The sequence below is a fragment of the Saccopteryx leptura genome, chromosome X (assembly GCF_036850995.1).
Source record: "Saccopteryx leptura isolate mSacLep1 chromosome X, mSacLep1_pri_phased_curated, whole genome shotgun sequence".
Classification (NCBI taxonomy): domain Eukaryota; kingdom Metazoa; phylum Chordata; class Mammalia; order Chiroptera; family Emballonuridae; genus Saccopteryx; species Saccopteryx leptura.
The window spans coordinates 86,477,792-86,505,160 of NC_089516.1; the positions used below are offsets into that span (position 1 = coordinate 86,477,792).

Consider the following 27,369-nt stretch of genomic DNA (forward strand, 5'->3'; position numbering starts at 1 on the left):
ATTTAGCATGAGCACAACACAGGATCCCTCACTGGCTTCATAGGCACAAAGCATCCATGGGGCGTCTTAGGGGATGAGTGGGGTATCCACAGGGCAGGTCTGCTGGCCGTTGCTCTACTGTGACAGAGTGCAGTTAATGTGCACCTGCTTCAGTGGATCGGTGGGTTGTTTTTATCTCATTTTAACTAAATCAACCCTCAAAGAAACAACAAAATAGAAAAGTGGTTTTGAAAGTTTCCTATGAAGACAACAGATTGAGGATAATAGGATAATACCAATAAAGCAAACACAAGGGAACCAGAAAACAGCAGACTGTTGTATTTCCTACTCATAAGTCTGAGCCTTTTGTCAGCCATACAGTGTGGTTAAAATGATGAAACTCTAAGGCTAATAAGAAGCTGATCCCACAAGATGAAAAAGTATTAAGGTAACATGGAAATATGGATGGGTATCAACAATCAATGATGACTCCCATTTATGCTACCTCAACCTAGCAGAACATATAAAACCCATTTTACAGCAAATGACAAAAGTCTGTGACATCAGGTAAATACTTCGTAGAAGCACCTGAAATAATACATGCAAAACAATATGACAGTAAACTAGAACAAACTCCTGTCAGCAAATCCAGTTGAACACAGAAATCATTGCTGAAAATTTGCTAAAGCAAGTGTTAGAGGGCCTGACCAGGCGGTAGCACAGTGGATAGCAAGTCGGACTGGGATGCGGAGGACCCAGGTTAGAAACCCCAAGGTCGCCAGCTAGAAAGCGGGCTCATCTGGTTTGAGCAAGGTTCACCAGCTTGAGCCCAAGGTCGCTGGCTCAAGCAAGGGGTCACTGGGACTGCTGTAACCTCCCCCCCCCCCCCGCAAGACACATATGAGAAAGCAATTAAAGAACAGCAAAGGTGCCTCAACAAAGAAATGATGCTTCTCATCTCTCTCCTTCCTGTCTGTCTGTCCCTATCTGTCCCTCTCTGTCTCTGTCACAATAAATGAATTAATGAATTAATCAATCAATCAATCAATAAAAACAAAAACAAAAAACCCATAAGTGTTAAAAAAAACTACTCAGCCCTAACTAGGTGGTGGCACAGTGAATAGAGCATACACCTGGGGTACTGAGGACCCAGGTTTTGTTATGTTTTTCTTTTTACAGAGACAGAGAGAGAGTCAGAGAGAGGGACAGACAGGGACAGACAGACGGGAACGGAAAGAGATGAGAAGCATCAATTCTTTGTTGTGGTACCTTAGTTGTTCATTGATTGCTTTCTCATATGTGCCTTGACCGTGGGGCTTCAGCAGACTGAGTAACCCCTTGCTCGAGCCAGCGACCTTGGGTCCAAGCTGGTGAGCTTTGCTCAAACCAGATGAGCTTGTGCTCAAGCTGGCGACCTCAGGGTCTCAAACCTGGGTTCTCGGCATCCCAGTCCAACGCTCTATCCACTGCGCCACCATCTGGTCAGGCAGGACCCAGGTTTGAATCCCCATGGTAGCTGGCTTGAGACAAAGGTCACTGGCTTGAGTTCCAGGTTGCTGGCTCAAGTGAGAGGTCACTGGCTTGGCTGTAGCCACACCAGCCCCATCAAGGCACATATGAGAAAGCAATCAATGAACAACTATGGTGCCATAACAAAGAATTGATGCTTCTCATCTCTCTCCCTTCTTGTCTGTGTGTCTCTCATTCTTATGCTAAAAAAATAAAAATTAAGTTACTCAGTGTAAAAGGTTTATCATAGAGTCAAATGAAAATAGTTATTTTTTAAACAACTCAGCATATATTATTTGCTAGATTGTTTCAATAACAAAATATAAAAACTACTTTTCTTTGTGTCACTAATGGAACAATCTAATAGAGAAAACATATTATAAAATAAATGATTTGCTTATTAAAAGAGATGCTTTATGAAAAAACTAAGTGGGAGGATTCCTGGTAAGACTACCCCACATATAAAATTCAGGGTACTGCAAGAAAGAAGTTGAAGTACTCAGAATGCTAGAGTCAAGAATGTAGCTCTTTTTTTGAACAGAAGTTGGATATTTCAAATGCAGTAGAATATTTACAGTATATTGCAATGAGAAAGAAAATGAGCATGAAACTATGTTGTACCTGACAGAGATAGCTCTGGTTATATCAAGACAAAGTATTTCAAAACTGCTGAAATTTTGCATTAGGCAAAATAATTTAGGCATTTTTCACTCAACAGAAGACTAGTAATCCCTTAAGAGTTTAACAATTAGTAAGAAAGTAATTATTTAAGTGAACTTCAGTGAAAAAGACACACTTTGGCAGACCGAACTTACGGATCTCTGCCCTTGACCCTGCATGACTCACTTCTCTCTTCCTCTGGCTGGTGTTAGATGCCATGTTGATGGTGGGAGGGAACAGGAGCAGATAAAAATGGTGATGAGGGTCTCCTCATTCAGAATAAGGAAGGAAAAGTACAAAGAGGCCGAGTCCCTGATGACATCTGTCAAAGCCCATTTTTTTAAGCCCATTTAGAACCCATTTATTTTTTTAAATGATGTTTATTTTACTGATTTGAGGGAGAGAGGAAGGGCGGGGGAAGAGAAAGAGAGAGAGTCAGGAACACTGTTCCTGTATGTGCCCTGACCGAGGTTCGAACCGGCAACCTTTGCACTTCCAGACAATGTTCTATCCAACTCAGCCATCTGGCCAAGGCTGAACCCATTTATTTAAAAATATTTAAAAGCAACACTCCAGATTAGTTGCAAGAACTGACTGTCATCAAGGAAGATGGAAATTTACTAGCCACGGTGCAACAGGAAACCTTTGCTCGATTCATAGATTGGACTAAGAAAAGTTAATACAGTGATTTAATAAGTGCTGCTAATGATGTTCTGTTCTACTTGGACCGACATATCTTTGTCAGATTTATGTTTTAAGTGTAACAGACATTAAAGCAAATATCAAACTAAAATGATCTGGGAACTAAATCTAATTACTGTCTTTTTTTTCTTTTTAACAAGACATAAAAAATGACATTGTCATTGTTCTCACTAAAAACTTATTAACCAGGACAGGAAGAGCTTTTGTGCCATTAATAAATAAAATAAACTCATTTTAAATCATTTAAAAATCTTGTTCATCTCATGCTTTTCTCATTCTTTAGTATGTATTTTATACTGTCCATAGCATTAGTACATACCTATACGTATATACAAACATTGGTGGGATTCAGACAGTTTGCACTGGTTCAGTAGAACCGATACCTAATTTTTTGTTGAGTTTGGCGAACCGGTTGTTAAAATGGCACTTGTCATCAGGGTTTTCTCTAAGGTGGGCGCCTGGGCAGCCGCCCAGTGTGGGAATCACACATTGACGTTCCCCACTCTTTTTGAACGCTCATCTGCACAACAGTGTATTCTGAGCGCCTGCAGTGATGTTCATTTCGTCCGTAGGGGAAAATATTGCAAGTGAGGACACGGATCAAGAAGCAACATGGAAATATCTTAAATAACAGTTTTATTGTTTTTTGTCAGGTATTATTTAATACTTTTTCATAAATATTTTAAAACTCTTTCTTATAACATAGTCTAGTTTTGTGTACCTCTTTTATTGTTCTTTTTTTTTAATTTTATTTATTCATTTTTAGAGAGGGGAGAGAGAGAGAGAGAGAGAGAGAGAGAGAGAGAGAGAGAGAGAGGAGAGAGAGACAGGGGGGGGAAGAGGAAGCATCAACTCCCATATGTGCCTTGACTGGGCAAGCCCAGGGTTTTGAACTGGCGACCTCAGCATTTCCAGGTCAACGCTTTATCCACTGCGCCACCACAGGTCAGGCTATTGTTCTTATTTAAGTATTAAATGCATGTAATAATAAACTACCTTTCAACATATCATTTAAAACGGTCATTAGGGCAGAGTACCGGTTGTTAAATTATTTAAATCCCACCACTGTATATATAATTTTTAAATAAAATACATTGCGGTTACTTGCTCAAGCAGACAGACATATACAAGTGTGGGCAAATGTAGGCTTACAGTTGTGAGTACACAAAACACAGTTTATTTTTGTATTTATATATTAATTATTGTATTATTATTACTAACCTACTTTTGCCCAGCCCTATGTGCTTCTGTGTGTGTTTGTGAGTATCTTCTTTTTTCCTTCTCCAACAGGATAGGGAATCAAAACGTTTACAGACTACTACACTAGTCCAGATGTTGACAAATGTTCTCTGTAAAGGACCCGACTATTAATGTTTAGGCTTTGAAGGTCACGAGGTATTTGGTGTTCTTTTTTGTTTGTTTGTGTAAGGGTTTTTTTTTGTATTTTTCCAAAGTTAGAAGCAGGGAGGCAGTCAGACAGACTCCCGCATATGCTCGACTGGGATCCACCAGGCATGCCCACCAGGGGGCGATGCTCTGCCCATCTGGGGCATTGCTCCATTGCAGCCAGAGCCATTCTAGTACCTGAGGCGGAGGCCACAGAGCCGTTCTCAGCGCCTGGGCCAACTTTGCTCCAATGGAGCCTTGGCTGCAGGAAGGGAAGAGAGAGACAGAGAGGAAGGAGAGGGGGAGGGGTAGAGAAGCAGATGGGCGCTTCTCCTATGTGCCCTGATTAGGAATCAAACCCAGGACTTCCACATGCCAGACCGAGGCTTTACCACTGAGCCACCGGCCAGGACGGTCATGGGGTATTTGTTACAAGCACTCAACTCTGTAACTGCCGCACAAAATGTGCCGACAGTCTGAGAATACATGGCTATGACTGCATTTAACAGAAACACTGAATTTCATACAACTTTCATCTGCCTTGCAACAGTCTTCTTTCTTTCAATTTTTCTTTCAAACCATTTAAAAATATGAAAACAATTTGTACCCTGTGAGCTGTACAAACTAAAATCCTCGAGGTGGGGATAGTATCTTTGTCACCTTTACGTTCCCTGCTCCTAAGAAAGTATCTGGCTTTCAGTAGAGAGTTGTCCAACTTTTCTGTGACACAAAACTTGTCTTTGCTTTCACTCTCTCACAAATCGACGGTGTTATATTGAGTTGTATACTTGAAACCAATTCAACACAGTAAGTTAAAAAACAAATTAATTAAAAAAAAGCCTGACCTGTGGGGGCGCACTGCACAAAGCATCAACCTGTAGCCCTGATGTCAGTCACTGGTTCGAAACCCCAGGCTTGCCCACTCAAGGTGCATATGAGAAGCAACTATATATTGATGCTTCCTGCTCCTCCCCACCTACCTTTCACCTTTGTCTCTCTCTGTCTCCCTCTAAAATCAATAAATAAAATCTTTAAAAATTGTAATAAGAGAAAAGTACACCCTGTGTTCTTCTCTGTCACCCCTATTAGAGCATAAGAGCCCTGAAGGGAGGGATTTTCCTTAGGTCGTTCTCTGCTCTTTCTCCTCGGAGCGTAGAATGCAGCCTGACATATAGAAGGCATTGGACTTCAATGAAATCGTTCCAACTTGAGAATGCTTTCATGCTTCAAGAAATAAAGACTGAAAATTCAGGAGCGGCGCTGGGTTTCACAGTCTATGCAGGTCTTGTTTGTTTCCTCCCTGATCCCGAGGCACTGGGTTAGGTATCTACAGTCCGGTCCTCCTGGCTGCTCTACTGCCATGGAAATCCCGTTTACTTGCTTGTCTACCTGATTAACTCAGCCCTCTGGGGAGAAGGGAGGCATTGTATTCATCTGGGTGCCCTTAGCATGAAGTATAGGATCTGGCACATTGCATGTATCAATAAATGGCTGGGAAAAATGCATTCATGGCAATCAATACTAGCGGAACCTTTCAAATAAATATTTTGGAAAACATCTCCAGACAAACCAAAAAGAGAGGCAGTGAATTGTGAAGTTTACCAGCTACAATCAAAACAAATTTGCAAATCTAGTTCTTTTTCTTTTTTTTTTTTTTTTTTTTTTAATTAAGTGAGAGGCAGGGAGGCAGATTCAGACTCCTGCATGCACTCAGACCGAGATCCACCTGGAAACCCACATCTGGGGCCTCAGCTCTATTGTTCAGCAACCAAGCTATTTTAGCACCTGAGGCAAGGCCATGGAGCCATCCTCAGCACTTGGCACCAATTTGCTCCAACTGAGCCATGGCTGCTGGAAGAGAAGAAAGGGAGAAAGAGAAAGAGAGAGAGAAAGAGAGAGAGGAGTGGGAGAGGGAAAGGAGGGAGAGGCAGATGGTCACCTCTCCTGTGTGCCCTGATCAGGAATCGAACCTGAGACTTTCATATGCTGGGCCAATGCTCTGCCACTGAGCCAACCAGCCAGAGCCAACCTTTATTCCCCTTCCTGGGACCCCTAGCCTACTATTCTCTTGGTTGTGTGAAAGCTTTGGTGAGAATTATGCTTAGTAAGGAAATTGGAAAGTGACTCAACTTTCATCACCTTTTAGAACTGTTTACTGGATAAGTTCTGCTCCTTTTTAAGTTTTTCTTAGGAGTCTATATCAACCAGAAATGATGATGCTGGCATTCCCTCAATCTAATGAGATGGAGGAAGGATATTGGCCACAGAAATGGAACCACTGGAAATGATGCTATCTAGTCAATTTCTAAAGATCTAGTCATTTCTGAAAACTATTTCCATGGCTTATTATAATGTTTAAGATCTAGTTTATCAATCATGTGTTTGATGGTAAGTTAACCATTAATTAAAATCTCTAAAAAGTTCTCATCCAAGCTAATCAACCCTACAATACCAGCATTGGCTGAGAAAGAAACCCGTGCTAGCAGTCGGCAGTGAAGAAGGATGCTTAGGCTCAAGTACAAACCCCAGGGTTCAAAGTTAGGCTCTTAACTGATGAAAGGCAAAAGGGAGAGGACAAAATTAAAATATTTTGGGTTATTTATCAGAGTCCTAGCAGATGGAATATAGGATAGCTTAACATTTGTTGCATATAACTACATTCTTATTGCATTTTTCTAAAATGCAAAAAGCATTAATATAAATTGCTGAACAGAAACAAAGTAGAAAACATCAAATTTGTGTATGGAATATATTAAACACTGTTCTTAATAAATGAAGTTCAAATGAACTGTGCCTAGAAATCAATCATAAATCATCACTAGCTTCATCTTTTGCATATAACCAGACTAATTGTCTATGTAGGAACACAGTGCTTACTGCCATATTTGTATGAACCCAATGTTACCAGTGTGAGCTGGGCTTCCGCCAATGCTTGTGCTACCAAGTAGAAATTAAATTCCAACTTGTAATCTCTATATGTTTTGTTTTTAGCAAAAAAGAGACTGAGACAGACAGGAAGGGAGAGAGATGAGAAGCATCGACTCATAGTCATGGTACCTTAGTTGTTCATTGATTGCTTTCTCCTATGTACCTTGACAGGGGGGCTCCAGCTGAGCCAAGGACCCCTTCCTCAAGGCAGTGACCTTGGGCTCGAGGCAGTGACCTTTGGGCTCAAGCAAGTGACCACTGGTTCATGTCTATGGATAAATTCATGTCTATGATACCATAGATACCAGCAACCCTGTGCTCAAGCTGGTGAGCCCACGCTCAAGCCAGCGACCTCAGGGTTTCAAACCTAGGTCCTGACCAGGTGATGGTGCAGTGGACAGAGCATTAAACTAGAACACAGAGGACCCAGGTTTGAATCCCCGAGGTCGCCAGCTTGAGCGAGGGCTCATCCAGCTTGAGTGCAGGTTCACCAGCTTGGGCACAGGGTCGCTGGCTTGAGTGTGGGATCATAGACATGACCCCATGGTCACTGACTTGAGCCAAGGGTCACTGGCTTGAAGTGCAAGATCACTGGCTTGAGTAAGGGGTCACTCACTCTGCTGGAGCCACTCCCATCAAGGCACATATGAAAAAGCAATCAATGAACAACTAAGGTGCTGCAACAAAGAAATGATGCTTCTCATCTCTCTCCCTTCTTGCCTGTCTGTCCCTATCTGTCCCTCTCTCTGTCTCTCTCTCTGTCCTTGTCTCTCTCACTAAAAAAATAAAATAAAAATCAGTTTTACAAGCTATGCTTTCATGCTGCTAATAAATAGCTTGTGCTCTATGAAATAAGCAAGCACCTAAAAGTTTGACATTCGGAGTTTTAAATCTGTCAGCAGTAGCCACTCACACCATTACCCAGAAGATCTGTCTACTACTGTTTCACTGAGTACCCACAATCTGAAAACTGGCTTACCAATGCATAGAATAGGTGTCAGAGTCAATGAAACATTAGTAATCTACTAATCCACTAGTCAGGGAAAACCTAACCACTCAGATCTTTGAGGTAACTGGACTCGTTCCAGGATTTTATTTCGCTATAAAGCCAAGTGATTTTTCAAACGAGCTATTAGTAATTAAAGAAGAGTTATAAAAATCAAATAAAAGTTAATACTTAAAAAAAAACCTATGTCTTGCAGTAATTAAAGTTTTAGCCCAATATCCCAGATTATCTACATCTACAAGCCTGTACAATGAGAACTGCTGTTAATAGACAGGATCCTCGGGCTTAACAAGAATTTCAATTATCGGAGTAAGATAGGATTACATTTGAATATCGGCTTTCATTATTTAAGCTTTCACCAAAAGTTTCACCGAAATAGATCATCCCCCAGAAATTCCAAATAATAAATTGTATCGGCAACGTTAGGGTCAATTATTTCTTGTCAGGCATCTAAAAGACGGAGGAGGACACCAAATCAATGTTGGGGACGGGGGAACGGAGGTGGAAGCATTTCAAATTGAAGGGAATGATCAACTGCATCAAAGGCTGCTGCTCAGTCGATTAGGATGAGAATCGAGCACTGACCATGGGATTCGGCAGCAGGAAGATCTTTGGTGACACTGATAACGCTTTTGATGGAATGGTGAGATGGAAGCCCGGCTCGGGCGAGTTTAGGAGAGGAGGTGAGAGGCGAGAAATCAGAAGCAATCAATATAAACAAAATTGGGGGAGGCGTTTTACTTCAAAGGAGAGTAAAAATAGAGCAGTAGCTGACAAGGGAGATAAGGTCAAGAAAAGGTTTTGTAAAATGAGACAGGTTTTTTGTACACCACTAGGGATGGCAGAGGAGAGAGGAGAAAAATTATTGGAGTGATGTCCCTGAGCCGCTGAAAAGGAATGGAACCTTGTACACAAATGGAGGGATTTGGAACATAAAAGGTTCACCTCTGTGACAGGAAACAAGACAAACTATGTGAGTGCAGATACAAAAAGTTAGGTAGGTATATACAGGGGGTGGTGGTGGAAGTTCTTTTCTGATTGCTTCCATTTACTCAGTAAATTAATCAGCAAGCTCATCAGCCAAGTATAAAGACAGGAAAGAGTTTTGCGGATTGAACAGCAAAGTGAAGGTGTGATATAGTCATCGAGCCACGCAGTTGAGGAACTGAAGTTGAGACAATAATTGTCGGAAACATCAGGGTCTATCTGGGGCTTTGGAGAAGCAATGTCTCTGAATCATTCATGTGGCATGGATAAGAACAGGCAAAACCTAAAGGACAGGAGCAGTGAGGAGGCCGTTTCAGTAGCCTACAAGGAAAGATCAACCGAGGGATTTGTTGAAAGTAGGGCAAGAGCGGCTGGGGGTGACTGAGGAAACAGATGTGGGAGTCATTACACAAGCAGAGCCAGTGAGACTGGGCAAGCGGTGAGAAGTGATGGAGGACAGCATGGAGGAGGAGCTGGCCCGCCAGTGTCAAGCTTAAGTGAAGTGGAGTTCAGGTAACGCCACTGATAAACTCTTAAGAACTATTTCAATACTGTAAGAATTAATAGCCAAATAGCAGAGTAAAGTGGTAAGTGTAGTTTGAATGAGGCTTGAATGAAGACAGGAAAGAAAAACAATTTTTTTTTCATTTTATTTATTGATTTTGGAGAGAAGAGAAAGAGAGAGAGAAGCGGGGAGAAGCAGGAAGCATCAACTCCCATATGTGCCTTGACCAGCAAGCCTGGGATTTGAACCAGAGACTTCAAGGTTCCAGATTAACGCCTTATCCACTGCGTCACCACAGGTCAGGCAGGAAAGAAAATTTTAAAATGTGTAAAGTATGAAGAGTATCAAGGAATGTTTCTATTTCTGTTGGTATGTTATTATCACTTTCTTGGTGATTAAGATAAAGCAACCAAATGGTAAACTGAGGGGCAATCTAGGTGATCTAGAAATATTGGCAACTAAAGAAAGAACTTGATTTGATAAACAGAGGGACTGTAACCCACATTTATGAAGTTAGTTATGCAGAAAGCCTTAATCCCAGACACTACTCTAGGAATAGCATCTACTTTAATCCTACAGATAACTGTACAAGGTAGTTCCTTTCATACCTTTGTTACAGTTGAGGAAAATGAAATGTAGAGAGGTTTATATAACCTTTGCAAGGTAATGCAATTCACGGCAGAGCCAGAAGTCAAATCCAAGTCAGAATGACCCCGGAGTCCGTGTTCAGAACCACTATACAATACCCACTTTGTCAATTAGGCGCCTGGGAGAAGTAGCATACGTTATTTCACTTCTGAGGAGAATTTCAGAGCAAAAGATCTTACACAGGTGGACTCATTCCAAAGCATGATACCATCCAAACAATACCCATGCCAATACTTAGCGAAATATCTAGGTGCAGAGGTCAGAGTTGAGGAATGCAGGAACTAAGAGCAAAAAAAGCATGGGGTTATTAACATCATAGTTGAAATCACCCCAATGAATAGCATGGGAAAAGTCAAAGGGATAACCAGGTGTTTTTCTCATCAAGGAAGGTCAGCAGAGAACAGATTTCACAAGAGGAAGCGCTGCTAAAAGACGGCTCAAAGGGGCACGGATGGAGCAGCAGCGCAGGCCAAGGCGGAAGGCTGAAGAGGGCGGGGTGTCAGGACTCAGTGTCAGGACAAGCCAGAGGCCAGCTGTGGCTCAAGGGCAAGTTTAAAGATAAAGGGAATAAGTTTGTATTCGTTCAACAACTTTCAACGAATATTTACTGGAGGCCTGTTTACTCTTCTTTTTTCCTTCTTCTTTTCAAGTGAGACAAAGGGAGATAAGAGAAACTCCCACATGTGCCCTGACCAGGATTCACCAGGCAACCCCTGTCTGGGGCTGATGCTCTGCCCATATGGGGCCATGTTCCCAACAGAGCTATTTTTAGCACCTGAGGTGGAGGCTCCATTGAGCCATCCTCAGTGCCCAGGGTTGATGTGCTAGAATCCATCGAGCCATGGCTGCAGGAGAAGAAGAAAGAGAGTAAGAGAGAGACAGAAAAGAGAGAGAGAGAGAGAGAGAGAAGGGATAGGAGGAACAGTGGAGAAGCAGATGGTCACTTCTCCTTTCTGCCCTGACTGGAAATCAAACCCAGGATATCCACATGCCAGGCCAACACTCTACCACTGAACCAAGTGGCCAGGGCCTGTTTACTCTTCTTCTAGGCACAGAGGGAAAGAGTAGGTGTCAGGAAGAGGGGTAGGGACAAGCTGTCCCATAATGAGCAGAGTAGAAGAATCCAGATTTTCAGGAATTCCTAACCTTTTCTTTTGGAGTGGGCAATGGAACCTTGGAAACTAATGTGAACTCTAACTCTAGATTAAATAGTCATCTACCCCAAAACTGATAATAAGTAGGAGAGAACTGTAAATGAATGAGTCATAAGTCAGGATCTCCACTTCATTTCTGGCCAAGCAAACCAATGTAATACAGCACAAATCCTCATCTCTCCTCTTCTACTATCAACTACTGAGGACTCAAAATGTTATATTTATTATCTAACAAAAGAAATAATCTATCTTGACCAGGCAGTGGCACAGTGGACAGAGTGTCAGACTGAAACACAGAAAACCCAAGTTCAAAACCTGAGGTCGCCAGTTGAGCGCAGGCTCACCAGCTTGAGCACGGGGTCACTGGCTTGAGCATGGGATCATAGACATGACCCCACGGTCGCTGGCTTGAGCCCAAAGGTCGCTGGCTTGAAGCCCAAGGTAGCTGGCTTGGGCCCAAGGCCACTGGCTTGAGCCTAAAGGTTACTGGCTTGAGCAAGGGGTCACTCACTTTGCTGTAGCTCCCCCACCCTCCATCAAGGCACATATAACAAAGCAATCAATGAACAACTAAGGATCCAAAACAAAGAATTTACATTTCTCATCTCTCTCTCTTCCCGTCTGTCTATCTGTCCCTATGTGTCCCTTTCTCTCTCTGTCTCTGATACAAAAAAAAAGGAAAGAAATAATCTAGCCTGACCAGGTGGTGGCACAGTGGATAGAGAATCAGCCTGGGATGCTGAGGACCAAGGTTCGAAACCCCAAGGATGCCTGTTTGAGCACAGGCTCACCAGCGTGACCATGGATTGAGCGTGGGAGCAAAGACATGACCCCACACAACTATGAATTTATGCTTCTCACCTATCTCCCTTCCTGTCTGCCCATTTGTCCCTCTTTCTCTCTCTAAGAAAAAAAAAAAGAAATAATGTAGACCACAAGCGGAAAAATATAAGCAACATACTAGGAAGCACTGGTTGTATGACTGTTGCTACAGAACAAACTTGGGGGAAATAATTCCTCCGCCCCCACTACTGTTTTTATTCCTTCCTCCCTCCCAACTATTTCACATAACCAACAAGATACCGTGTGTGGCAAAGAGAACTTAGAACTGGTTTGCTTTATAGAAACAGGAACACAAAGTAGGCAACTGAAAATTAATTTTATGTGTCAGAGACTAGGAAATACTACAGAACAAAAGTAAATAATACACCCTGGCCAGGTGGCTCAGTGGATAATGTACCCATTCAGCACACCAAGGTTGCAGGTACAATCCCCAGTCAGGGCACATATCAGAAGCAATCAATGAGTGCACACCTAAATATGGAACAACGAATTGATACTTGTCTTTCTCTCTCTCCCCTTTTCTCCCTCTCTCCCCTTTCCTCTCTCTCTCCCTCTCTATCTCTCTAAAATCAAATAGGGGGGAAAAGTAAATAAGACAGCCCCTGCTTTTAGGAGCTTATACTGGAAGAGATAAGTTAAGAATGTTTAGCTCAAAAACAGGTACTTCTGAAAATAGTTCTGCTGTCTCAACAAGTTTTTCGTGTCTCCTTTATGTGATATAAACACAGCCCATGCAAACATACCTACTTAAAACCCAGTATTATTCTTGATGCACACATTTCAAAATTACAACCAGATTAGGGGTCTACCTTACCATCATTTTTTCAAAGAGATCCAGTACTTCCTTTTCTGACAAATTCAAAGATCGTTCATCATATAATGGCTGAGGTGCTGGGAATTCACTCATCGCAACTTGAGAATCGATAGGATGTTGAATAAGATGTTTTTCTTTTTTGACAGTAGATTTTCTAAAACTTGTAATTCGGTCACGCTGCAAAGAGGGAAGAAAAATAAGCAAATAAGGCCTAAAAAAGAAATCAGAAATCACGAATATGAAGAACTGAAACATCAAAATGGTACTCAGTATAAGATACATCATTACTGGATTTCAACAATGTGGTACTTTAAGCAGCAAGCTCCAGTTAGAGATTGTACTGTTTTCAATCTGAAGCCGTTCTTAGCGTCAGCAGTCAGGGGGAGGGCCGGGAATGGGAAAAGTATTCCTCAAAAATAAATCATAGTCTTTTGTCATTTGTTTTGCATAGAAAGTAGGTAAACAAAAAGTCCTGCATCAAAGTCATGGGGCTGTTTTAGAGAGAATGTGTCTTTGTTGGCAACTTTCAAACCATGAGAAAAAGACAAAGCAAATAAAAAGAGTTTCTGATGTCCAATTCTAAGGAGAAGTCACAGTAATGCTTTTCTTCTTCAAAGTGCCAAAAATTGTGACAAGGCTTTGTGAGTACTTTGTCAGAGTAGCAGTTAGTGTAATGGCTAAGTATACAGACTCTGAAGCCAGACTACCTGAGTGTGAATCTGCCTTTGATTAGCCCAGTTAACCTGTGCAAATTAGATGGTCTCTGTTTCCTCATCTCTAAAATAACAATAATGACTTAATAATGTATGTTACATAAGGCCCGGGTTGGCTTACGGTAGAGCATTAGCCTGGCTTGTAGATCTCCATGTTCAATTCCCAGTCAGGGCACACAGGAGAAGTGACCATCTGCTTCTCCACCCCTCCCTCTCCCTCTTCTCTCTCTCACTCTCTCTCTCCCTCTCACAGCCATGGTTTGATTGCTTCAAGTGCATCAGCCCCAGGCGTTGAGGATGGCTCCTTGGAGCCTATACCTCAGGCACTAAAAATAGCTCAGTTGTGGGCATTGCCACAGATGGGCAGAGCATTGGCCCCAGACAGAGGTTGCTAGATGGATCCCGGTCGGCGTACATGTGGGAGTCTATCTCCCCTCCTTGCACTTGAAAAAGAATAATAATAATAATAATTTTAAATAATGTATGTTACATAAAAAAATATTACCTACTCCATAGGGTTATTCTAAGGTTTAAATAAGGTGGCATGCTTGGTGAACTTGTTGCTATTACTATTACTATTACTAGTAGCGTTGGTGGTATAGTGGTTAGCATAGCTGCCTTCCTATTACTATTACTATTACTATTAGCCAGATCTTTATCTTCCCCAAAAGGTGGAACCAACATGACATCACCTTTTCCATTGACTGGAAACACAGCAAAAACGAAATATCTGACTCCTACAAACATTATTATGAAGAACTTGCCATTTAATGGATATTGACTCTGAACCATTGATTCCATGTACAATCTCTAATAATTAGCTTGCTATTTTACATAAAGGGGGTTAACGACTCCAGTCACATGTCAACAGGCCATTTAGTTTTAAACCACAGAACATTAGACATCAAAAATTAGTAATGACCATAAAACTGAATGCACCTCAGTTTTATTCTGTTTTCCTTTAGTAAGCACATGCACACTGTCAGCTCACATCACACAGGCAGACACGGTTAGATGCAAGGATGGCACATCGTCACCGCCATGCTAAAGTCCTTATAGACCACTTTGACAATACAAAAGGCATCAAGAGTTACTACCACAACGTGTAAATTTCTGTTGATTCCCCCATTAAAATAACATACTTTTCATTTTGATTCAAAGAACACTTTTTTTTTTATTAAAAGGTGCACTTTGAAAGAAATGTGAGCAGTTTTAAGCAGCTTATTTAGGATTACCAAAATGACTTCAGTATGTGCTTGCTTACAAAGAGATTATAGAAATTGTAATATTGTAGAGCTGGGAAGAAACTTGAAAAATCATCTAGACCAACTCTCTCATTTCACAGATTAAGAGACTCACTAAATTCATGAGTCTTTGATTCCTATCTCAGGGTTCACATTAAGATTCTTTTCTCTGAATCATCTTGAACTATATTTTCAAATTTTTCTTTTAACTCTTTGAGGAAAATTAAGTTGGTCTAGATATGTACTATATCTTCAAACAACTCAAGAGAAAAATATTCAGTAATCCCAAATAAACTGAGTACGTATCCATCAGTCACACTTCATAAAAGATATGGTGGACATAAAAGCATCTGAATATGCAATCAACCATTAAATCAATATCTCGCTGGTTCTTGTCCCTTCATATCATTTAATATTTACTTTTGTGGTGCTAGCTTTCCTACTAGCATTATTTACATTTATATTTGATCTTCTATTTCATCCTTCATTTCTTTCTAAAAACTTGGCTTTTGCTTTCAGCTATATATTGGTAAAAAATGATGTTATGCCACATACTTTCACCTTCTTAAATCACTAATACTTTACATTATTTTTAGATAGGGAATTTCACCAAGTAAAAAAAACTGGCATTGCTTAAAATACCGAATTTTCAAAGTTGAACTATAAAAGGGCACATTTAGATTTTAAAGCCCACAACTTTTAATAAGTTTAACTATGACAGACTCAGCTCAAAAATAATTAAGGATTATAAATATCTGACTAACATAATAAACTTAACTTCCTATCATTAATTTCTCCCAATATTCTTATTAATAGTTAACATGGTCACAATTTAGTGGGCTATCAAAAATAAAAAGAAACATCTGGGTTTTCCAGTACTTTACACAGAAATTGTTTTAAAATGTGGTTCGGGTATACGTCAAGAGGCTAATATCAAAATTGTGCTGAGATTTCATAGAATTGTTTCTTTTAATATTCCAACAAAGAAGTCACTCTGTTGAAATTTCTTTCATTCTACCGCACTTTGCAAACACATTCTATATCTTACATATATCAATGCTTTGATGTCCATTTGCTTTAATAAAAAGGCAACATGCATGAGATGAGTAATATGACAACATGCTTCTAGGACCACCTTACCACGTCATCTGCCAAAGTTTTTATTTGAATGTTCTAGTAAAACCAAAAGAAAAAAAAAAAGAAACACCTGTCAATAAGAGATATTCATAGGTAAAACACAAAAATAGTAATTGAATGAGTCTCATTTTTTATCTTATCAAACATAAGTAGTCAAAAGAATCAAAGTTTAAATATATGAACAAGTACACTTTTTACAAAAAGATAACTTTTTAAGAATTAAAAGGGAAGGGTTGTGCGGGGAGTGTCTACTTGTTTATAAAGTTGGCCGGTTGGCTCAGCGGTAGAGCGTCAGCCTGGTGTGCGGGGGACCCAGGTTCGATTCCCGGCCAGGGCACATAGGAGAAGTGCCCATTTGCTTCTCCACCCCCCCTCCTTCCTTTCTGTCTCTCTCTTCCCCTCCCGCAGCCGGGGCTCCATTGGAGCAAAAGATGGCCGGGGCGCTGGGGATGGCTCCTTGGCCTCTGCTCCAGGCGCTAGAGTGGCTCTGGTTGCGGCAGAGCGACGCCCCAGAGGGGCAGCGCATCGCCCCCTGGTGGGCAGAACGTCGCATCTCCCCGTTTCCAGCTTCAGGAAAAAAAAAAAAAAAAAAAAAAAGCGCCAAAGGCACCAAGGTCACGTTTGGGCCAGCCATTATGACCACAGTGCTCAAACATGAGAAATGATACAATGCAGTCATAAGCCCTTTCAAGGTTTTCAGTTTTAGAATGAATAATCATCTTTTTATAAATCATAAATTTTAAAAATATATATGAATAACAGGGAAAATATCATATTTAATAGTAATGAAATATAGTAGAAGAGCTCAATCTAGAACTCCACTACATCTGATGGATAAAGGACACTTTTATAAACAATCTAATTAAAATTAATCTAGTGATTCAGTTAATAAATGCCCCTTTCTCAAAAACTCTAACCTTTATTTGGGGGGAAGGGGATGTGTATTCCTACTTCTAGTGCCGAGAATCATTGGAAATGGTGTATTCTAGTTAATGAAACAAAGTAGTTAATAAAAAGTACCGCCTAACATAGATGGGCACCATGATTTGAAGAATAAGAATTCAGCAATACTAAAGTAATAAGGCAATCATTAAAGCAGCAAAGGAATGGCTAATAATTCAGTAATCTTTCATGATTCAGAAGATACTTCAAGATTTTACAATAACATACACTCAGCATGAAGGGCAAATATTATTATATTATAAATATATTAAACTGCCAGCCAAGAGATATGATTAGGGAAAAACAAGTTCTGTTTAAATTGCCTGTTAGGAGTTGAAATTAACCCTTCTGTTACATCCTGTTCCATTTATTTCCTACAACATGAGCTGAACAATATGCATCAACTAGGTCATGAATGCTCACATCCCTTTTTATTAAGAAAAATAATGGTCTTCTCACTGGTGGGGAGAAGTCCATTATGAGTTTTAAGGAACTGAGAATTATTTGGTCTCAAATTCCCATGAAATTGTCTTCAAATACCACCAACCCGATGTTGGTAAAGATCATCCTCCCCTTGATCAGCTGGGACAAATACACTATTACATGTACATTCCATTTTCTTCTTTCAATCCACTGACTCCCTCAGGGATCTATACTCCTACATCTTTCTATAATTTCTTCACATCCTGATGACACAGACCCCAATCTTTACTGCCTAAGAAAAACAAAAGGGGGAATTAGTTATATCAGAACTGAAGCCAATGGAAGAGAGATCAATTCTCCCTAGGATTATCTCTAGCTGGCATTTTCTCTTTGATTTTCCCCATGGATTACCGAATACTGTTTTATACACATTGGCAAGCTCCATGATCTCCTGCATTGCAAAATCAGAGTACAAGATGTCAGTCTCAAAGTGCCTCAACTATCCCGTTACCATCCAGATAAGTGCCTGTCTACCTGTGTTATCATTGGACAGATTATACATAGTTCTTCAAGCAACTCCTGCTTTTCTTCTCTTCCTATCCTGTGCGATTTTATTTATTTATTTTTTAATAACTTTTTTAAATTTTTTTAATGTTTTTATTTATTCATTTTAGAGAGGAGAGAGAAGGGAGAGAGAGACAGAGAGGGAGAGAGAGAGAGAAGGTGGGGAGGAGCTGGAAGCATCAACTCCCATATATGCCTTGACCAGGCAAGCCCAGGGTTTCGAACTGGCGACCTCAGCATTTCCAGGTCGACGCTTTATCCACTGCGCCACCACAGGTCTCCTGTGCGATTTTAAACTCAAGCTTGGAAACAGTCTGTATCTTCAAAGTGAGAATGTTGATTAGGGGGAAATATAATTTGATTTGGTCAAATTCTCTAAGTTAAGGTACATGTGCCTGGAACACTTTAAAGCTGTATCTCAATTGAATCTATGTTGACAGTTTAACATGGGGGAAGGAAACAAGAATAAATGTATTGCTCGCAACATTTCCATCTTGCCTTATATAAGGGAAGAGACTTGAGTTTTTTTCTCTTTTGTAAATTAACCTATTTTTGTCTATATTAAATCACACATTATGGGCCTGATCTGTGGTGGCGCAGTGGATAAAGCGTCAACCTGGAACTCTGAGGTCGCCAGTTCGAAACCCTGGGCTTGCCTGGTCAAAGCACATATAGGAGTTGATGCTTCCTGATCCTCCCCCCTTCTCTCTCTCTCTCTTTCTCTAAAATGAATAAATAAATAAAAATAATAAATCACACATTATGGAGTTAGAGACTATTCAAGTTGGATGGTATGTGACATCATCTGGTCAAAACTTCTCCTTTTACAAGTGATGAGATGGATGCCTGAAGGTGATAAGTGACTTCCCAAAGGGCCACAGATCTGATACTAATACTTATTACTTGATACTAAATCCAAGTCAACAGCTGACATTTTCAAGGAGGATAATTAAGCTCTAGGATATTAGGATTAAATGACTGAACTGAAACAGTTCATGGTGATCTCAATTCACAGACACCCCTTTCTGGGTAACTGCCCTTTTGCCATCAATACCTAGGGGGTCGAGCATCAATCCAAAGAGCATTCCCCTGGCACCCACCATCCTTCCCAACACATCTTACATGGCATTGACTCAACTCAAATTGACCAATATATGTCATGCTCCTCAAGTGGCTAATTAGTTATTCTCCGTATGCAAACCATATGCTAATTTCATTACTTAATCTTTCATAATTTTTACATTTTACCTTCCTAATTATTCCTGATTAGTGCCACAATTCTAAAAGTCAGATTACTGCTATCTGGGTGGCAGGAGGGAAAAATGGGTACACAATTAATAACCCAACAGGGACACTACATGAGCACAAAGAGGGCAAAATGTCTCAGAGAGTCTGGAGAGACTTTCAAAAGGGGGGAGGGGTATAACAGTTATAAACGGTTACATCTGCATTTCATGCGTCCAGGCTTAAAATCTGCATGTCACTAGGCCTCCTCCCTTCCCTTCATGCCCTACCGTCATGTGCAGTTCCCTCGTCAGCCTTACAAACACAAACCACTGTGGTTTAGGATCTAACCACCAGCAGGCAACAGCCTCCGAATCATGACTTCAGCTTCCATTCTGATCCCACTGCGCAGGCGATTCTCACATCAGAGGTCTGGTGCCAGGCGCCAGCACTTCTTACCTGGATATCTGGAATAACCTCCTACCCTGTCTCCCTGCTCCCACCTTCGCCCTCCCACAGTTTACCATGAACAGACTGAAGTGATGCTGTTAACACCGAAATCAGATCATATCCCGCTTCTGCCCAAAACTCTCCAGTGACTCTATTTTCAGTGCAAATGAAAGTCAAAAGCCATTAGAGGCCCTGGCTGGTTGGCTCAGCGGTAGAGCGTCAGCCTGGAGTGTGGGGGACCCGGGTTCGATTCCCGGCCAGGGCACATGGGAGAAGGGCCCATTTGCTTCTCCACCCCCCCCCTTCCTCTCTGTCTCTCTCTTCCCCTCCCACAGCCAAGGCTCCATTGGAGCAAAGATGGCCCAGGCGCTGAGGATGGCTCCTCGGCCTCTGCCCCAGGCGCTGGAGTGGCTCTGGTGCAGCAGAACTACGCCCCAGAGGGGAAGAGCATCGCCCCCTGGTGGGCAGAGCGTCGCCCCTGGTGGGCGTACTGGGTGGATCCCGGTCGGCACATGTAGGAGTCTGTCTGACTGTCTCTCCCCGTTTCCAGCTTCAGAAAAATACAAAAAAAAAGTTAAAAAAAAAAAAGCCATTAGAGTGGCCTTCAAACCCCGCTGAGCTGTCTGACCTCGTCGTCCCCTGCCACTATTCCTCTCATGCACTCTGCCCCCGCTGCGCAGCCACCTCGCTTGTTCTTAGTGCGGCAGTAAGTGCATGCGCACTAGTTCAGCCCTCTACCTGGATGCCCCCTCCTGTGACCGCAGAGCTCACTCGGATACCACCCAGTTTCCCAGTCTGTACTGAGAGGCGACTCTACCCATGTCCTATTTCAATGGAAGTACCCACCTCCCCTGCACACTTTTGTCCTGCCTTACTGTGTCCTACTTTTCCTTGTTTCAGGACTTAGCACATCTTAACATAATCAATACTTTACCTTTTGTTTGTTTGTTTGTTTGTTTGTGAGCTCCATGAGAATAGGGATACTCATCTTTTTGGTTCAGGGATGTTACCTTAATGCCTAGAGCACTGCTTGGCAGAGGCACACTAAAAATTATAAATGACTATCACACACCTGTTCAGTCAATGGCTCCTGAAGATCACTAACTAATATGGCATTCAAAGTCCTGTTTTATTCAGCCCTAGTTCCATTCTGTCTATCCAAGATTTCATTTATTGATTTTAGAGAGAGGAGAGAGGAAAGAGAGAGAGAAGCATCAACATACAATTGCTGCACTTTAGTTGTTCACTGATTGCTTCTCGTATGTGCCTTGACCAGGCAAGCCTGGGGTTTTGAACCTGAAACCTCAGCATTTCGGATTGATGCTCTATCTACTGCACCACCAAAGGCCAAGCCTACTTCGTCTGCTTCTTCCCTTCCTTCATGATCCATATGCTATAGAAACAAAAATGGAAATCCTTTTCCCAAATGGATGGCCCAGTTGTCCTGTTTGTGCACCCACTGTTCCCTCTCCCAGAAATATACATCTAGCTGTATAAATGTCTATTTCTACAGCTATCCTAGAGTTTAATGTTTAGTCATTGATAAACCATATATCAAAAATAATAATGGAGGACTATGCTTTTTAGTGTTTTCTTAATTTTTTTTTCCTAACAGACATCTTTAAGAATGATAGAGTAGGCCCTGGCCAGTTGGCTCAGCGGTAGAGCATCGGCCTGGCGTGCGGGGGACCGGGGTTCGATTCCCAGCCAGGGCACATAGGGGAAGTGCCCATTTGCTTCTCCACCCCACCCCCCTCTTTCCTCTCTGTCTCTTCCCCTCCCGCAGCCGAGGCTCCCTTGGAGCAGGGATGGCCCGGGCGCTGGGGATGGCTCCTTGGCCTCTGCCCCAGGTGCTGGAGTGGCTCTGGTCTCGTCAGAGCAAAACCCCAGAGGGGCAGAGCATCGCCCCCTGATGGGCAGAGCGTCGCCCCTGGTGGGTGTGCCGGGTGGATCCCAGTCGGGCGCATGCGGGAGTCTGTCTGACTGTCTCTCCCCGTTTCCAGCTTCAGAAAAATACCAAAAAAAAAAAAAAAGAATGATAGAGTACCCTACATCACAAAGGAAATTATAGTCATGCAAAAAAATGATTGCAATTACTGGTGAAAGAGAATCATATAGAAAAACATTCTAATTAAGATTTCTTGTTTTATAAGTTTCCTTCAACTACAGAGGGTGCATCTCATGTAACTATGCACCTTTGGCCAATATGGATATTTTCTCAGAGATTTCTCTTAGGTAAAAATCTACTTCCATAAATACTTTCTTGATACCATTATAGGGGTCCTCGGGTTATGACAGTCTCAACATAAGACCTTTCGAGTTTACAATGCTCACTCACATAAAAACTTTAAAAAATTGAGACGTGAATATTTCGGCTTAAGCCATTAGTGTCGTACTTACTGACTGCGTGGGTTAACTAGTTTGGAAGTGCACGGTGGAAGAATACTCAGTAATGCGGATGTGAGTGAGGGAGTTGGAGCCCTCCAGTATGCTCACCTATGCCATTTTGGACTGTTAAAAGCACAAGTGTTCTGTTTATGTTAGCTTGTGTTTCGACTTACACCAAAATTTGGGTTACGTCACTGTCTTAGGAATGAAACTGTGTTGTAACCCGAGGACCCCCTATATTTAGAACTCTCTTTATAACTGGTCAGAAAAAAGAAACAAATGTGTTCTACAGAAAAGAAAATTCTTGAAGCAGATTTGAAAATTTTGAGTTTCAGAAGTGATTTCTGGCCACTGTACAAGAGAAATACACTGTAATTATTGTATCAGTACTAATTAAATTGTCCACAATAGAAATTACTTCTGCCACACAATTGTGTTTCTATAGCAGTCGAAAAAGCAAGGTACAAAAGGAGTTGAGAACAATAAGAGAAACTAACAGCAAAAAGACCAAGTTCACAGAACTGTAAAGAGCTGTTTCGTTGACAATAAATCAGTCATTTTTATTTAAACTGACCTTTAAAACATATTTTTATATGGTTGTATTAAAATACAGTCTCATTTAGGCCTGACCTGTGCTGGTGCACAGGACAAAGCATCGACCTGGAACACTGAGGTCACCTGTTCAAAACCCTGGGCTTGCCAGGTCAAGGCACATACAGGAGTGGATGCTTCCTGCTGCTCTCCCCTTCTCTCTCTCTCTCTCCTCTCTAAAAATAAATAAATAAATAAATCTAAAAAATAACAAAATGCAGTCTCATTTATAAAGATGTTCTATAGGAACAAGCTTTCAAATTTTATTTGAGGTTAATTGTATAAATGTGTACGCATCTCTCACACCACGTGCAAGCAGATATTGTGGATTTTACTTCTATGTACAAACTACAGAGTTACAGTGGAGTTCTTAAAAATGACCAAAAAAAACCTTAGAGTCACACCCTGATTTAAATTCACTGAGTAGGCCCTGGGGTGACATCCTGACATGCCAAAATTGTGGGTATGGTTCCCCAGTCAGGGTACAAGCAAGAATCAACAAATGAATACATGAATAAGTGGAACAACAAATCAATGTTTCTCTCTCTCTCTTTCTCTGTCTCTAAAGATCAATAAATTAAAAAAAATTTTAAATTACTCATTAAAGTCATTTTGGTAAGTTTTTATTATGCAAATCTAACAATAATGGCCAATTAGGATGAGGGCATATTATACCAATAAGCATAGTGACCATATATTTTCATTAAAACCAACTCTAGAAAAGCAGTAAGCTTGTGCATTAGTCAAGCAATCAGAGTTTATTAAACTTCATTTACAATCAGTTATATTAAATATAATAGTACAGTGTTAGATGACTATTGCATAATTATAAAAGCATCATGCCAAAGTTTCAACCCCTTAAGAATTATAGAAATGGCTGATTTACTTATAAACTCTAATGCTGAAGTTCTGATTGAAATACAAGAATCATTATTGCAAGAAAATTAAGTTTTAATTTTCTCAATCAGGCAAAAATTAACAAAAACAGCAAGATATAAAGATTCAACTCTCATATATAATGTTACATGGTAATAGAATGTTTTACAAACATCGAACAATTACTCTAGCACCACAGAAACTGGATAAATTGCATCTAATTCAAAATCTCACCATCAACTCAGAAACCTAGTCATCACACTAGTTGACTATTTTCTTCTTTTTAGAGAAAATAAATAAGTTGGCCACCACAATAAAGATGAAGGATCAATTATTTACTCAGCCTTAAGTTTCCTGCTGAGAAGGGCAAGGCAATATGACACAGAAAACCATGTTCAAGTCAACTGAACAAATATTGGAGCATCCACTATGCACCTGTTCAGTGTGGGGCATTAGGAATGCAACCGGAAACAAAATATGCCCGTGCCCTTCCTCTATGGAAGTTGAAATTTAGCCAAATGTAAGATGAATGAAAGGACAAATCACAATAGAGAAATTCTGAGAGCTCAGACAAGGTAGTAAGCTAACAAGGCCTCCATATAATTTCCATGTTAGAAAGGCACTTACATAAGGCCATCCATATCAACCACTGATCCAAGGTTTGAAATCTCTAGACAACATGCCTGGCCCAATGTCTATTCAGGTCAGCGCAGTGACAGAAGAAAGCAGATGCTCTTCATCGTCCTGCCTTCCAGCTTTTCCGATCCTATATGCATCCTGAACTTAATCAACCAGGAAAACCAATCAAGCCATTTAATCACCTGGTAACCAAGTTGAATATCCTGTTCAGGCATTCTAATGCTTTATTATAAAGATTTGTTTTTAGTTGAATACCAGTCAGTTGTGTTTATTTTATCAAGAAAGCTATACATAATCTGATTTTTTTTTTCTTAAATGTTTATTTTATTGATTTTAGAGAGAGGAAGGGAGGGAGAGACAGAGACAGGAATTGATCTGTTCCTGTGTGTGCCCTGACCAGCGATCATACTGGCAACCTCTGAGCTGTGTGACAATGCTCTAACCAACCGAGCCATCCAGGCAGGGCCATAATTTGATTTTTAGAAATAAGTTCAATGTAGAGGTTTGATACTAAGAAGGCAAGAGGAAAATAAATTCTGGCTTTCAAAATCATTCAGCTATTACTGCCTGTATTTAAAATTACTCCAAAGATTTCTTTCATCTCCCTCTGACAGTAAGGGTCAATGTTAGACACCCACATGTAGTCTTAGGCACTGTACTCTTCTATTATCACAGATAACAGAAGACAGATCAGTGGGCAGAGTGCTAGGCACTGGTATTTAAAGAGACATGGCCCCGCCCTCAGAGTGCAAACCCTAATAGTTGAGAAGATGAGGTTACAGGCATTAAGCTCGTGTTTTCCACCTTATTATGCTGTTGTTAGCATCTAAAACTGTTCATTTCATCATTTGGATAAAGCGATATCTTTACACTTTTATAACCGAAAGGATATCATTTCAGAAGTACTGTACTGACAAATCAAAAGCCTCAAATTTTTAAGCCACTAGAGTTTTTAGCTATTACAAATACAAATTCTTCTCACCATTTTTATGACAAGAAAAGAACACTAAGGATTTCCTCCTCAAGATGCTCTTTCAATTTCTAACAAACATAATGTGGATCTGTCAGAATTCAAATATGACATCACCATAACAGCTTTGGTTTTCTTCATAACACAAAACACCTTGTTATGGTACTGGCTAAGTTTCATAAATCTATCATAACAAATTAACTGTCTTGACATGAACTTCAGTCTCTTTTAAAATATTTTATTTATTCATTTTGGAGAGAAGAGAAAAAGATAGGGGGTGGGGTGGTGAGCAAGAAGCACCAACTCCCATATGTGCCTTGACCGGGCAAGCCCAGGGTTTTGAACCAGCTACCTCAGCATTCCAGGTCCATGTTTTATCCACTGCACCACCACAGGTCAGGCATGAACTTCAATCTTTATATTTCAAGGCGGATGACTAAAATATGGGAAGCCAGCAGGGGAGTCAGCAGCCTCTTCCAGGGAACACGCATGCTCAGCTTCAGGGCTAAGGGCCAAGCATTCAGGAAATGTAAGTTGGGAAACAAGTTAACACTAATGAATTGGAGGAAGTCATTTAGTACCTGAATTAATAAGAAACAACTGCAGTAATCATCCAGGTTTTTAAGAGCAGTAACTTCTTCTGCCAGTATAGAAATATGTTTATTTGCTTTGTGGTAAACTGTTTCCAATAGGAAAATTGTTTGGACATGAAAGCAACAGGAATGAAAACAGGGCTAGCTTTATACATCTACAAATGTTTCAAAATTCAGCTCAGTACCTTGCAAGAGATTCTCTCTGATCAATGAGCTACCCAAGTGGGCCTCAATATTTAATAAATAAATTTGTACGTTTTCTGTGTTTAAAGAAAGACAAACCTCTCAACTACACAGTAATACATCTGAGTACCCATCATAAGCCAGGAATTTGTAGGAATAAAGACGTTTAAGATAAGATTCTGCCCTTAAGGCATCTGTAACATAACCAGGGGAAAGAAAACTAACCACAGAAAAACAAATAGTTAATGAAATGCTAAGCTATTCTGAGGTATGTAGCGCCTCCTTCTCCCTGGGTCCCATCACATAACCTCTCTTACTACTTTTCACAGTGTTAACCACTATCTGAAATTATCTAGTTCACTTATTTACTTCTTTGTGTCACAGTTTCAAGAAAACAAGTTCCCTAACAGCAGAGATCTTAATTACCCTGTCGTGTTAACTTGTGGATCTCTATCGCTTAGTCCACAAGCTGGCACAACATAGCTGCTCAGATATTGGGTGAATGAATTAAGTTAAGTATTCAGAGAAGACTGGAACGCTGAGGTCGCCTATTCGAAATCCCGGGCTTACCTGGTCAAGGCACATATGGGAGTTGGTGCTTCCTGCTCCTCCCCCCTTCTCTCTCTCTCTCTCCCTCCTTCCTCACTCTCTAAAAATGAATAAATAAAATCTAAAAAAAATTTAAGAACAATTTTAAAAAAGTATTCAGAGAAGAAATAGATAAATGCAGCTTCACTAAGAAACTATATAAAGGATTGTTCCCTAATTGTTGGGCGGGATTTGCACAGCCGGAAAGAGGGGAGGAGAAGGAATACAGACAGAAGGAGCAGCATTAATACTGTCCTACGGGTAAGGTAAGTACCTCATGAAACAAAGGGTTCAGGTAGAAGGGCATTCAATTTTGAAAATGTAGGTTAGGAACAGATTAAAGACAGTCTTGAAAAGCAGAAGGGGTAGAGGTGGTTTTCAACTGTTTTACAGGTGGGGACTGGTGAAAATAGAATTAATTTGGGGACTGCTAAGGCAGAAATCACCCTGAATATGAAGGAATTTGATTAAGATCATTGCATCTACAATGTTCATACATCAGGGTAGTTAACTCTTTCATGGACCACAAGAGATTTCTGGGAGAATGCTCTGTGGACCAGCGGTTGAAAAACACTGGTCTAGATCAAGTCTGATAACCATTGCTAGTCCTTAAGATTTTCCAACTCAGGAGTCAAACAGGGAGAAGGCAGTAATTTAGAAAGACGACTCTGGGCGGTACAGGTCCACAATCTCCTTCTTGAAACCCTTGAAGCTGGACTTATT

At 40.8% G+C, this 27,369-nt stretch overlaps 1 protein-coding gene across 1 annotated transcript in view; it reads right to left on the bottom strand.

Annotated features, from left to right (window-relative positions):
* Positions 1-27,369, bottom strand: part of DIAPH2 (diaphanous related formin 2) — a 983,541-nt gene that overhangs the window by 904,090 nt on the left and 52,082 nt on the right. The window contains exons 2-3 of the mRNA XM_066356043.1: positions 16,219-16,251; positions 13,122-13,298 (exon numbers count right to left, since the gene is read on the bottom strand). Of these exons, the coding sequence (XP_066212140.1) occupies positions 13,122-13,298; positions 16,219-16,251 (210 nt within the window). The remainder of the gene's footprint in view (positions 1-13,121; positions 13,299-16,218; positions 16,252-27,369) is intronic.